The following is a 14,755-nucleotide window of genomic DNA, read 5'->3' on the forward strand; positions in this document are numbered from 1 at the left end:
GCTGACATCGACTGGGAAACGTTGCCGGTCAAGACGCTATTTCCACCGGTTGAAAACGACAGGTCGTCCATTTCCTCGGGTTTAGCCGATTTTGTGCGGAGCCCCGGCCCTTGAAGGAGGGGCACGGGGAAGCTCATGGGGAAGCTCATGAGGCACACGTGCGCCAAATTGGTGGGAGCCTGGAGGCTTGACGTTTAAGCTTCTTCTCCTACAAACTAACTTATATTTTTTGAAACTTCTCTTCTCATACACACAAACTATAACTTCTTTCCCGCTCTCTCTCTCTCCCCTGCGAGCTCTCACCTCTGGCTATGGCGTCTCTCCCTCTCCATGCCTTCCCTCTTTCCTTTTGTGCATCTTAACACCCCTCTTCCTTCTTCATTCCTCGCTCATTCCACCCTTCTCACATCTCCCTCCCTCCTCTTGCCTCCGGATTTTCGCATTTCCGGCCTCATGTGGTTGCAGCGCAGTCCGTGCTCTTGTTTGGATGGTTCTTGCGGCCTCAGCTTCCCAGAAGCGGACGGCCCGTCGCACCATGCCGCATCGCTCCGCATCTCCTCGCATTGCCACCTACATCCAGTCTTTTTCTGCTCCCATGCTCGTTGCCCACACCGGGAAGCTTTGCCACAGGTTGCGAATTGCTCCGGGTTCTGTATACACGATCGGTCGCTCAAAGAAGCGCTGCGACATCGTTTTTCAAGACACAAGGGTCAGCCGCCAACACTGCCAACTCTACTTGTTCCCACAAAGCAATTCTCTTATCCTCCTTGACGGTGCGACTCTCGGCAGAATTCCGCGAACACTTGAGGAATGCAAATTCAGCAGGAGCAACAACAGGAGAAGTTCTCAAGTGGCCGAATCTTCTGAGGAGGTTAATTCAATCGATGGAGGCCTTTCAGGCCGAAATTCACAAGCCGAACCTCGTGATCTTCTATTTTCTGACAATCAGCAATGGAAACATTCACTGAATGGGATCTTTGTGAATGGTGATATGATCGATAATGGAAGCTCTAAGGTAATATCGTCCGGTGATGAGATTTCACTTGTTGGTCCTACGAAAGCAGGCCGAAGTTTGGAAACCGGCTGCTCTTCGGCGGTAGGCTTCTTTGTTGAGACACGCAGGACAAGGAAAAAAGCCAGGCCTTTGAAAGGTAGCGTTTCTCCAATCACTACAACGTGTTCAAGTAGTTCAATTCCATTTGACAGAAGTGAGCGGGAAAGGCATGGTAGAATCCGGGACAATCGTGCAGGTGGTGGAATTCAACCTCCTGCTTCAATGTCTGCTTCTTTGGGAGAGAATGCGGAGACATTGAATGATGACGCTCAAGAGAGTTTAGCAGAGAAAGAGAATTGGTCCAGAAAAGAACCGCCGAATTGGAGCGATGGTCCCAGGGTGGATGCACAATACTCTCAACTAGGAACGTGCTTGGAATATGTGGAAACAAATGATTGCCGTTTGGACGAACAAAACATCGAGTCTCGACAGTCAGGTATTTCGCTTGACCTCGACTTCGCTTATGATGAAGCAAAGCTTGGCACGTGTGATAAGTATGGACCTGATGGCAATGCAGGCCCTTGTCGAAATTTGACCGATACCTTCAAGCCCCACACGACCGAGGTTGATGTAGCTACCGATAGTGGCATTGCATCGCAGCTGACGAACTTCGACAGCAACTTGGTTTCCACCCTCAATCTGATCCAGGCAAGCACGAGGTTGAGGAATTGGGTGTCTGAAATGCTGAATGGTTGTAATAAAGGCTACACCTTGACAGGCCAGAGAGAGCCGCTGATTACAGGTATTGAGAGAGAAAGTCAAAACGCAAAGTCGCTATATGGATTGGCTAGCTCTGTGCGTGAAGGTACTTCGGACCCTTTAATGCATTCTTCTGGCAGAGAAATTCAGACTTCATGTGGATGCATAACAAGAGGCGCATCCACTTCAGGAAACGGTGCACTTGCTGGAACTTGCACCGTGAATGACTCCTCTTTAATAGACACACAAAATTTTAAGAGGACCCAGGATGACCATCCATCTGCGGAATTTGTACGGCCTGTAGTGAGTGCCATAACAGAAGGTGGTGACATGTGTGGGAAAAGCCAAAGTTGTGGACATAAGAGCAGAAACGATTTCTATGTTTCTCTTGAGAGCAGAGGTAAAAAATCACCCGCAGAGATCTTGCAGCTCCCATTGAGGAGAGATTGCAAATCGACTCCAGGATGTTTTTGGCAAGCTGAAGTTATCTCAAAGGAGCATAACATTCGGCAGGGTAAAAGTCGAGTTGAGAATGAAAGTAATGTTGCACACAGGAAGGAAAGTTTAATTTGTGTAAAAAGGAATGCCCAGATTGCAGGATTTTCTCCTCCTAAAGGCCAAAGACCTGATAAAAGAAGACTGCTTTCATACAGAGGAATGCATGATTCCGCATTGAGTCGACAAGAGGTGATGAATGAACGTTCTGACATGTGTCTGCCAACCACTCGTACTTCCAGGAAAGCCCTACATGGAATTGAAGTTATGGAAGAGGATGAATACAAGCACACGATGTTCACATTGACTGATTCCTTTGATAAAGAAGGCTTACAAGAAGGTAGAACTGACTTCAACCTTGTGAGTTGCAGCACCGAGAGGTTTATAATCGCCTCACGAAAAAAAGAAGGATATGAGTCTGATATTCTTCTTGCGGGGGTATTATCAGATACTTGTGGTGAAAGGAATTCAGTATGTGTTAGAAATTCGCCTGTTAGGTCCTCTCCAATTCTTAATGATATCTGCCAACTGATTGTTGTTCAAGATCAAACGAGTGAAGTTGGAGTCAATATGGCAAAGACGAAAGTAGTCGTAGCTGAAAGGAAAAAGGCAATTTCAGCAGTGACAGTAGACTTTGGTGAAGATGTCACCAGTTTTAACTGTGCTAAAAGCCAAACTGCCAATGGAAAAGAACTTTTAAGTGGTCCAGGTTTAGCCAGAGTAGATACTGTGAAAAATAATTGTGATTGCAATTGTGTTCAAGGTGAAACCCTAGAAGAAGCAAAACCTCCTTGGGTTCAAGGGAGTTGTGATTTGCCAGAAGCTTTTGAAAGGAAAAAGCATAATCCCCGGGAAGACTCTTCTGCAGAGCCAGTGGTTGTTTCTCACGTAAGAAATGATGCTGTGGTAAGAAATGACTTAATACCCAATGTCCATGATGAAATGAAAGTGGGAGGTTGCAAAGCCATGCCTGCTGAAATTGGTTGCGGCTCCCAAGGAGGTAGTGTTTTTCCTGACAAAAAGGCTCTCCTTGATGAAGAGGTCTTGTTATCTCCTCGTGAAGTGCAATCAGAATTGGTCCTTGAAGAAGATGATATGAGAAATAAACCTGTCACCTACTTTGTTGATGTTAATGACATCGGCCAACTGGTTGTTGAAAATCAAACTTGCACGTTGAAAGCCATTATCGCGAAGACGGAAGTTGAAGAAAATGAACAGTTTTCAGGAAAGGCGATAGATTTCTGTGGAGAAGCCACGAGTTGTGCTAACAATTACTCTGCAGATGGAAAAGACCAATTGACAGGCCAACCTTTTGGTGGTTCGACACAACTAGATACCGGGAAAGCTCCCTCCAAGCCTTTGGACTGCAATTGTGTTGTGAGTGCCACCCTAAAAGCAATAAAGTCTTCATTGGTCCAAGGGAGTTGTGCTTTGCCAGCAGCTCTTGAATTGGAACAAGACACTTCTGAAAGAACATCTGCTGCAGAACCACTGGTCGTGTCTCGCATGATTGGTCCTATTGAATGTGACGAACGGATGTCAAGTGCTCACCATGACACGAAGGCACAGGAATCCAAAGATGTGGCTGCTGAAATTGTCTGCCGCTCCCAGCAAATCATCCAAGGTGTTGTTTGTTCTGAGAAAAAAACTCATTCCGAAGAAGAGGTCTTGTTGTGCCCTTATGAATGGCAGCCTGAGTTTGCCCTCGGAGGAGATTATACAAGCTTTGAGTACGAGGAGGCAATGGGAGGTGTAAGAAAGGAAAAGTTACATTCAAATTCTAGGGCGGATGATTCACAGGCGGATGTCTGTGCAGGAAGCAGCACACAACTACAACCCTTTAAGAAATTTCCCCAAAAAACTAACGAATTAAGGGTGGGCATCGAAAATGAAAGCCTGAACCTATTCCCAGCATACAAATCGCAAGTCCTAGTTGAGAGTGCTACAGATGCCTGTTTAAATACAAAATCGGGGCATAATTTGGTGCAGCTGGACCCCTGCCAGACTGCTAGTGCTGTAGAGGTTAGTCATGTGATCATGCAATCAGCACTTACAGTGCTCAAGCAAGATCAGGATTATGATGTCTGTACCACACATAGAGCAGATACAGGGAGAAGACTTGAAATTGCTGAAAGTTTTCAATCTGGGGCAGCATCCAAGTTGGAACCCCAGATCGATGAAGGGGTGACAAGAACCACTTTGCAGGATTGCCAACCACTGGTTGACAGTTCTCAAGCATGTGGTTTTTCTTTAAATGAGCTACAGGGTTCGACTGCTGGAGCATCTGGGTGTCATATCAGTGTTTCTCTTCAGGACCTGTTAGCACCCATCCATGAAATTCAGGCAGTCTTCATTGCCTCCTTTACATATGACCTATCATGGTAATCTTTCTATTTGTTATGGATACACATACTCTTTTGAATCCTAAGAATCCTTTACATAGTCTTATCGAATGCAGGTGAACTTTTATTTTGATCATTGCGTCAACATGCTTTGCAAGCAGGTTTCTATCTTTTGCTGGTCTCTCCCGGGACATACCAGTGACTGTTGCTTGCCACAATGCTGAACGATGCTGGAGCCCGTTAAATGAAGATCGCTGTGAGAAGCCTTACTTGGACTGGCCAAATGTAACCCTTGTGTAAGCTTGCTTTCAGTTTAGTGGTTTCACATGGACTAAACAAATCAACGTTACATGAAGCTGGATGAAAATATGCCAGCTAATTGCTTCTACTAAAAAAGCTCATTCTCTTCCGCCAGGTTTCCTCCATTTCCGACTGCGTCTGCATTTGCCAACAAGAGGTCTGGGATTGGATGCCATCATCCCAAGTTGTTCCTTCTACGACGTGCCAACTCCCTACGCGTTATTGTCTCATCTGCAAATCTGACATTTAGACAGGTGCAAAAATATTCTGTCTATTATCGTCCCTGCTATTACACTTTTCATTTTGCAATACATGTAACACCTCAACTGAGTCTAGATGACTCTAACTTGGAAATGAACTTGAATACATGCAGTGGTTTGATGTCACAAACAATATCTGGTGGCAAGATTTTCCCTGTCGATGCATTCCCAATTTTGAGTCCCTTTTTCGAGAAGAAGAATGTGCTAGCAGTGCCATTACTGCAGACTTTGCCTCACAACTAGCTACTTTTCTTGCTGCTCTTCTGGTTGATTGTCCCTCAGAGGCACATTGGGTGACAGACCTTGCTAAGTTCAATTTTTCATGTGCTGTGGGCTCCCTAGTCGCCTCTATTCCAGGCTTACATCGCCCGCTATATCACAATGCACCTCAATTCTTGATGAGCTTGGAGAAGGTGAGAAATTCTGTTCGGTTATAAGGCCATGGTTGTTTTCCTACTTCAGTTCAAAAAAGTTGGCCAATTCGTGTAGGATTCCAAATTTAACCTTTTTTAGGAACTTGAATGCAGGAATCATGTAGTCCCTCACAGCATGGGGATTCTTGTAGTCCAAAGCATCTTGGCATTGTGGCAACAATGGTGGTGGGCATAAGATATCGCTTTTGTGGCTCAGCTGACCCTAAGGGTGTACGGATCCGAGCTCTGGCAGCAATATTGAACAATGCTAGCACCCATGTTGGCCCAACCATGCCTGTCTTACTCAAGCGAGCCAAGCATTTGATCACAGATCCGAATGCTGTGAGTGTGGTGGTTACCTCAAAAGCAAAAGCCTGCAGTCAGGATTTATTTCTTCAGGAGGATCTCTACAATGCAGGTAACTTTTCTACTTACTACACTTCTCTTTTTATTGCTAATGTAGTAAAGTCATGTTCATCAATTGCAAGAACTACTGAGCATGGAGTGTGTATACTGAAGACTTGGGAAGTTTAAATGAAATGTCTAAGACTAGACCTTGTCTCCACAAGATACAACAACTTGGATGCACAGAATAGCTGCTTGTTCACCTCTAGAGCTCCGTATAACCTTTGCACACAGGTATGTCTATGTTAGCTGGATTTTCAGCATGAAAACAGCATTTGAACCTGGCCCAGCTAGAGGCAAATTGGGCTAGTGGGATTTGGTGCCCAGATCTGCCAAACCAGCTGCAAATACTAAAGGATGTTGTGGGGAGAAGTGTTCTAATGAAAATAGCAGCTTAAATGGCTATGAACAGCAAGAATCAAAAGCTGTCATTTCGGGAGCACCCAAGGGTATACCTCCTAGCTTTGCAATGCACATGCTTGATGGCACAAGGGCTAAATTCATGGATGCTTCAGAGCACGACCCAAGCTGAGGCAGAGAAGCAGATGGGCCAGCAAATTGACGAACAAATTTGTGAGGAGGTCGGAGAGGTTGTGCATATTGCCATGCAGTCGATGGGAAAGCAGCCCATGCTTCCTCCTATGCACCAAAATGATGGGGATGGGAAGGATATTGATCCACCCAAAGAGTTTCTTGGAGCTATGATGGCTAGAGGAGCTATCCAGCCCAGCCATGCTATGCCTCTCCCTAGTACGAAGCTAAATCATGCTTCAAAGCCGTGGAAGATGCCTCAATATGCAGGACAAAAATCTGGTTGTTTCCAGTCTATTATAGCTGCAATTACAAAAGGGTTATGTTGGGATAGCTGCTGAAATAAAAGCAGCAGCCCACATGATGGAAACAAATATGGACAGCAAGGGGGCTGTTATACTAGTTTGCAGGACCGATACATTGCTCCAGATGATGCCCTGGCAGTTCAATACACTAATGGAAGAAATGTCTATATTCAGAGTAGCCTACATAACTGTGACAATGAAGCAGGTCTGATGGGTGAAAAGTAGATGAGGTGCCAAGCAATGATGAGCAAATATGTGATATTGATCAAGATGCAGATGTTTAGCAATCCTTCTAGGCATGCAAACTTTGAGAACAAGGTTTTTGAGGAGGAGGTGAGTATGCAGTATTGTATGGTCTCCATAAAGGACAAAAATATAGAAGACCACATAGATGAGAGCAAGGGATGCCAAAGTAGACGGACCCACAGTGCCAAGGAGCAGCTTGTGCAGCATGAAAAATATCTGCAAGACAGTTTTACTCCTGAAGCTGTGTCACAATGAATTTAGGAGCATGACAGTGGGGAATATGGCCACAACTTCAATATAAGTGATGCCCTTCATTGCTGCTCACTAGGTGTCACTGTGTAGTGCTTATTGAGTGGGGGCATTCTAGCCTCCCTTGTTTCTGTGATTCAGTGATGCTATGCTGTGGAATTATATGCTTTCAAGGAGCAGCTTGTGCAGCATGAAAAATATATGCAAGACAGTTTTACTCCTGAAGCTGTGTCACAATGAATTTAGGAGCATGACAGTGGGGAATATGGCCACAACTTCAATATAAGTGATGCCCTTCATTGCTGCTCACTAGGTGTCACTGTGTAGTGCTTATTGAGTAGGGGCATTCTAGCCTCCCTTGTTTCTGTGATTCAGTGATGCTATGCTGTAGAATTATATGCTTTCAATATTGTAGTGCTTATTGAGTAGGGGCATTCTAGCCTCCCTTGTTTCTGTGATTCAGTGATGCTATGCCGTGGAATTATATGCTTTCAATATTGTATCTGGCAATGGCAGTGGAATATGATGGCTGTATTTTGATGTTGTAAGTAAAGTAAGATCTACTGCCCCGCCACTGAATTTGGCCTAGGGTGCCGAGCTAGGGGCATTAATTAATGTCCAAAGGGTACCTATGATTAAATGTGCAACAAGTGCAATTCCTAGTGCTATTAACTTGGTTCCATTCACTGGGTCATGTCTTAAAAAGTGACCCCCTAGAGGTTCCATTCACTAGGGTCATGTCTTAAAAAGTGACCCCCTAGAGTCATTAAATTCCTTCGTCCACCTCGGGTCGAATTTTTCCATGTGTCCTGTGTGTGTGTTTGAGCTGTATGGCTGACTTGTGGCACTTGTGTGTCTCATCTGGAAGCACCTGGAAGATCCTGGAACCTCATCCTATCCTATCCTTCAGGGTCTTCATCCCTACCAAACAGTCTCTTCTTGTGGGCGTGCTGATTTGTGGAGCTTCCTGTTGTTGGCTGAATGCATTTCTGCTGATTCCTCTGCGACAGATCTTCTCCTACTGGTGTCTCCTGTTGCTGGCATGATCCCTGGGCCTAGGCGACTTCATTCTGGGTCTTTTCTGATGGTTTTCTTGACATTCTCCATGACAGATTGCTGCATTTTCACTGTCTGAAGCCATAATCCTGGTCGCCTATCTTCTGGCTTCCAATGCTTCCCATGTAGACGAAAGCGGACAGCAAAACACAATGCATCGTGCAGAACAAAACCCATGGGGACAGCTGGAACTCATGTGATTATGAATGATGATCTTGCTAGGATAGATTACCAGCCACATGGCCCCGGAGGTGCCACAACACCCAAGGCAAAGGAATATATCACATTTCCTTTTGACCCTGGTGGCATGCATGATAAAGTATGTCCTTTTTACAGCAGGGGGGCCTTGGTGCCACCTGCAATTTTGAGAACAAAATTGTTTTTTGAGGAGGGATGGATGTAATGAAGGCCAAGATTGGGTCAAGTTAGTGAGGGTTAGGCTAATTCCTCTAGGGGATGTTCAAGCCTAGAGAGGGCAAAAAGGAGAGTGTGTGGAGGGAGACTATATAAGTCCACCTCCCTACCCTTTGTACCGACTTTTGATGTGACATCTAATCCTATCTACTCCCACCTGCTACGTGTTGCCTACTCTCTCTCCCAATCTCTCTCTATCTCTCTTCCCCTTACCCCTTTTCTCTCCCTCTACTCCCTTTCCCTCCTATCTCTCTCCCTCCTCCTTCCTCTCCCCTATCCTCTTCCCCTTTTCTGCCATCTCTGGCCCTTCACCAATTCTGCCCTTGCCCCTTCTCTCCCCACACTATCTCCTTTTTGCCCTCTCTAGGCCTGAACATCCCCTAGAGGAATTAGCCTAATTCTCACTAACTTGGACCAATCTTGGTCTTCATTACAGGCAATAGATCAGGTCTATCAGCTCACCCATGATTATCTCTTGATGAAGTGGTGGGAACCTCGATGTGTTTCGTCTGAGCATGACACATTAGGTTCTTTGCAATTGCAATACAATTTTGATTTTCACAGGTTTTCTGGTTGGAATAAATTGATCTATTTTAGTCAATTTATCCACAATTACCCACACAGAATCATGGCCCTTGTTAAGTCACAAAATAAAATCCGTGGATGCAGCAATCCGCCTAACTTAAGGCAACCTCCATGTCTTGAGGGGTCCAAATAAACAATAAGGACTTGCATGATGCCATGCAGGCTTCTTTGTACTCCGTTCCACTAGATGAAAGAGCGACCATTGGTTGCTTCTTACGAGGCAAAGACATGACCCTTGACCCCTTATAATAAAGAATAACCAGTTGTGGGATGTCAATTAACGCATTCTCTGGCCTAGTCTTAGTCAAAACGAATGCTCAAGTATGTGTCGGTGTGTGGATTTGTATGTGTGAGAACATATGTATATTCTATGGTTTGCACTCACTGTTGGGCGTTGATGACGTCAGTGGGTATCATAGTAGCTAGTCCCTGCTATGCGTGATGGAGTTTATGGTTTTCAACCTTATGAGTGTCTATCATGAGATTGAAACTGCACTATGTTGTGTTTTTAGAGGATGAGTTTGGGCATGTTCTTGGACTCGAGATATATAGTCTCAGTCAAAATATCAAAAGAAGTTGATTCCTATTTGGTATGTGATTCCATATCTTGTTGTACCCTTCAAGCACTGTACTACTTGCAAGCTAGCTTGCCGATGAGAATTTACATAATAGTTCCACTGGGAATGCAATGTGATAACACCTGTTGGTGAGATAAAGTAAGCTTCCCACCACCTTGTTGTATCCAGAGAGGTCTTTCTCCTGCCATATCTCAATCTTACAAAAATAGTGAAAAAACCAAGCTCAATCATATCAAACTACTATGCAATAGTGTTTTACCTTTCTTATCTTTTTATTGAGATGGTCAAAATAAGATCATCCACATGTCAAGAATTACAATAATTTTATTGTCCATGGAGGTACAGGTTTGCATGTGATAGACTATGAAATATCGATTTACATAAAGTAGTCGTTGATGCATTTGGACTCGTGCTAGTTGGCCTTGATTGGATTGGGGAGGCTACCTCGGAGTTTCAAAAGCTTCGTTACGACTGTGACAATAGGATAGAGGACCACCCAAACCTTTGACTTTTGAGGAGTTGGGACCATTACTGCTCCAGGAAGAAGCTAGGGAGAAGCTCTACAACAACGACAAAGATGACAAGGCGTTGCTGGCAAAGGATTACGCTGGCAAAGGGAAGGGCAAGCCTAACGGTGGCAAGTCCAAGAAGGATGACTCTGATGACGAGGACACTTCCAAGAAGCAGCAGAAGATGAAGTGCTTGTATTGCGGCACGCCAGGCTATTTTGCGTAGGATTGTTGAAAGAAGGTGGCGGATAAAAAAAACGAGTCCAACTCAGATTCAGAGGGTGACACAAAAGCCAACACCAATGTGGTAATCAAAGAACTGTTCTTGGTGACATCTCCATGTGTTACTGAGGTTAGATATGCCTACCTAGAAGCATAGTGAAGATGTCTGACATTGAGATGTGGGTCGACGAGGAGTCAAAAACCTTTGTGAAGGTGAAGGACAACATGGAGTGCTTGGAATCTTCCAATACATATGATAAACGTGAACAACTTGATTATAGTGGTTCACATCATAAAAATGTGTAAACCACTCTATGGTGTCTCGGTCTTAGGCATGTTTAGAATGATTGAACATAAGCTGAAAACAAAAAGTGTGGAGCTAAAGAGCCCGTTTTTCTTTTAGTTTCAAAAGGGAGTTTGATTGAGTATGCATGTGCTTTCTAAGTTAGGAATGCAGTTTTGCATCTTTGTAGGAAGGGGTACATAAGTTAAGGGGTCCATTTAGTTTTTTTAATGTTTTAAATGAGAGAGAGAAAGAGAGAGAGAGAGAGAGAGAGAGAGAGAGAGAGAGAGTTTATTCCTGTTTTTTGGAAGATTTTTGTTTTCTTGATTTACTTGCTTTTGCTTAGTCACATTCCTTTCTTCTTTATTCCTTGTTTTCTTTCTCTTTTGTTTATTTGGCGTATTTTAGTAAGCATTGGGTTTGCCCAAGAGACTTCGTGGGTCTTTAGAAACTCAGTATAGTTGCTTATGCTTGGGCACTAATGACGACATAAGTGTTGCTTTGCTTGCTAAGTGGACTTTCACACTCAAAACAGATCGCCAAGCCCATGTCTTCCTTTTGTTCTTCAAAAAGTTTGTTACCTCTTTTTTCTTCTCTTTCGTTTTCTCTTTTATTTTCTGTGTACATTTTTGGACTTTAGAACAACACAAAATCTAAATTTGTATGATTGTATATATTTTCGTCTTACAAAGGTATATTTAGGAATATATTTGTTAGTGCCATCATGATTTACATGTTGCATTATGCCTATTGTCCCTTCGACCCCTTTGGGTAGCCTGTGCTGCACCATCTCGCACAAGGGAAAGTTATGGCCAATGTAACTATGCCTGCATGAATACAAATGATGGTAGAGAGACATCGTTTCTTTCATCTTTTTGTATGTTGCTCTACAGGGTCTGTTTCGGGTGGTTCAAGTTGTGGCACTGCTTGTATGATTATAAATGATGGTTTTTAGTTTCTATTTTTTCAAATAAAATAAAATGGAAGAATAATCTTTTTTTCATGCCAAGTTTGCTAGCAGGTGATTTATTTTTTGATGCTTTGAGCTCACTGCTTCCCTTTGGCCTAATACAGATATAAATACCATGGAGAGTGATGCCTTACAGTCTGAAGAAGCCTTTGTGAAGCTGGGATTTTTGCCAAGGAATGTAGCAAGCTGGCTTGCAGTACTGTGTGATGGAGGTTTTTTTTCATTTGCAGCTTGTATTTGGCCCAGCGAGGCACTTGCTGTCGCATCAGGGCAGTGTGATGGAGCTGTGAAACTTGCACTTTATGTTTTCCAGGTAGTATAAGCTTAGAAAGTTGTTCACATTCCAGCCTCTTCAAGGAATTAGGAGACACATCGAATGCTTCTCCATTATACTTAAAAAAGGATCTATTATTGCATGACAGGGGCCAAAATTTTCAATGCTTTCTTCCACCTCACTCACGAGTACAGAAGTCACAGCATTCAGTTGCTTGCTGAAATCATTACATCGTCCTTGGGGTCTCTGGCGACTTGAACGGGTAAGTATATCATGCTATGGATTTCAAGCTATCCATGAATTGTGAAGTTGCTCACATTCTCCCTTTTCTTGTTTTGTAGATACTCTCAAAATTTCATTGGCAAGACTCCCAAGAGACTGATTTCTTCTTTGGTAAGTTTGCAGTGGATTGAAGTTATGACAATGCACAGGCACATGCTCACGTACAAATGCAGGTGCATGGACACACATGCCCATGCTAATGCCCTTGCCCTCACCAAGGCCGTCCACACATGCACGCCCACTTGCGCCGAAGTTCTGAATGCACAGGTGTTTTAGTTTCCATTGTCAGAAATCCCAATCTATAAGCAACACGTGAAATGCCCGTTGGAGTTAGATTCCTGTATGTGATGCACTAGTTGGTTCTGGGTTACGTTGTCATTTTTGCAGCATCATCGTCCATTGGAACTTCCTTGGATGCAAGGTTTTTAGCTGCCTTTGCAGCAGCAGCAGGGCGGAGGGCAATATCTTCCACATGGTCTCAAGAATCAGACCCTGAGGTGCTCTCTTATTCTGGACATCTCTACTAAAATAGGTTTGTTGGTGGTTGGTGCGTGCTTTTATTTATTAACTGGTACACTCGGGGGTCTGTACTTCTAGTGGGGGTGTTGGAGTGCTGGACAGGAGGCTGATAATCCATCGATTGGCATTGTCTTTCCAACGATTGAGAGAGTTAAACGAGACAATTTCTCACACTATGGCTTGCTTTGCTTCGCAGAAGTAAGAAAGAATTCCCTGGATCTGCAGTACTTCTAGATTTTCTCAATACTCTACTTCAGTATACATGTATTGATGCTTTCCCTACTCGCTGTTTGATATTCAGAGCGCATGGGAACGATTGAAGTCTGCTAATTTACTACATGATACAGTTCCTGACCCGCCTGAAAGAGAGGGTGTCCCCATGCATGTCAAGGTGAGACTTTAGTGGCTGTGATAAACAGGATGATCAAGGTCAAACAGGAAGGGCATTTTTTAAAGGGAAAGCTAAGTTTGTTACTAATATTTGCTGTGTATCCAGGTAGCTAGGCGGCGCTTCCAAGCCTCTCCATCATCGCGACCTTACGGCTGGGTGTACTGCGGTTCTCACAACTTCAGCCCTGCTGCTTGGGGGCGACCTATATGGAAAGCAACGGATGCCGAACCTGCAACTGATGCAGGCACTGTTTTAGGTGCTACGCTTCACATCGCCAACTATGAGCTTGGCATTGTTCTGGTGGAGCCACCTCCACCTCTGAACCAGTCATACAATCGATACAATCAAGAGATGTCTGCCAAGGATGAGAATGAAAGTTCAGGGAGAGGTCTGGACAGGTTTGCGATGCCATTCAAGATGCCTCCGCCCAAGTACAAGGAGAGCGACAGGCCAGCGACAGGCAAGGCGATGTACGAAGCGTTAATAGAGATGAGGGCAAGGAAGCTGGGAGAAGCTAGGGAAGAGTTGGCAGAGATACAAGAGGATGAAGGTCGAGCGGAGGAGGAGCAGGAGGAGGAGAATGGAGCAGACGAAGAACTTAACGTTCAAGAAAACGTGAATCCAAAAGCAGAGGAAGTGTATGTGAAGGCTCTTTGGAGTCAGATTGACGACGACCCAGCTTGAATTTATCCCGGCCTTTCGTTGCTCGAATACCAGATTACATCTGCGCCGTTGGATCAAGACTCTCAGAACCTGCCTCTGACGCGTCACTTTGGAAAACCGCCATACCTTTTTGCCACGTGTCACATACATCGCCCTTCCCTATCCTCCATGATGCTTCTTACACCAACAGACTTGCATTAAAAAACAAGGGAAAGAATTAGGCTTGCCCTTGGAAATTCACAAAGGAGTTTCGATCCTCCACTCTACTACCTGCTCTAAGGAGGTAGTGCTAACAACAGAATCCTTCTCATCGACCAAAAAGCTTTCCATTTACTGTAGCCATGTATACTCATTTTATACCCTTTCACCTTCACATCCATGAGTTTTTAATTACTTCAAAAATTGGTATATTCTCTCTCTCAGAATTATTTTGCAAATCTTTAATTGTTTTGTGAGCATCTTTTGGTAAGCGTGCACAAAAATGACAAGTGCACACACTCTTTCTCATCTTTCTTCTCTCTTCTTTCTTTCTCATCCTTCATGTAGTCTCTTTTCTTCTCCGCCCCTCTCTATCCCATTGTTCCCCCCCCCCCCCTCCTCCCCCACCCCTCTCTCTCTCTCTCTCTCTCTCTCTCTCTCTCTCTCTCTCTCTCTCTCTCTCTCTCTCTCTCTCTCTCTCTCTCTCTCTCCTCTGAGAAATGCAAAAGGCT

At 44.3% G+C, this 14,755-nt stretch overlaps 1 protein-coding gene across 1 annotated transcript; it reads left to right on the forward strand.

Annotated features, from left to right (window-relative positions):
- Positions 1-269: 269 nt before the first annotated feature.
- Positions 270-14,256, forward strand: LOC147886630 (forkhead-associated domain-containing protein / FHA domain-containing protein). Its single transcript, XM_087395706.1, has 13 exons — positions 270-1,490; positions 1,572-4,629; positions 4,752-4,886; positions 5,006-5,144; positions 5,264-5,563; positions 5,678-5,981; positions 12,021-12,229; positions 12,339-12,452; positions 12,532-12,583; positions 12,860-12,969; positions 13,070-13,189; positions 13,293-13,382; positions 13,488-14,256. Exons 1-13 carry the CDS (start codon positions 488-490, stop codon positions 14,064-14,066), a joined length of 6,213 nt encoding a protein of 2,070 aa, XP_087251832.1. The 5' UTR covers positions 270-487; the 3' UTR covers positions 14,067-14,256.
- The last annotated feature ends 499 nt before the right edge of the window (positions 14,257-14,755 follow it).

Source organism: Dipteris shenzhenensis, chromosome 24 (genome assembly GCF_047967505.1).
Source record: "Dipteris shenzhenensis isolate YYH24624 ecotype China chromosome 24, Dip_SZ_1.0, whole genome shotgun sequence".
In the NCBI taxonomy this organism is placed as follows: domain Eukaryota; kingdom Viridiplantae; phylum Streptophyta; class Polypodiopsida; order Gleicheniales; family Dipteridaceae; genus Dipteris; species Dipteris shenzhenensis.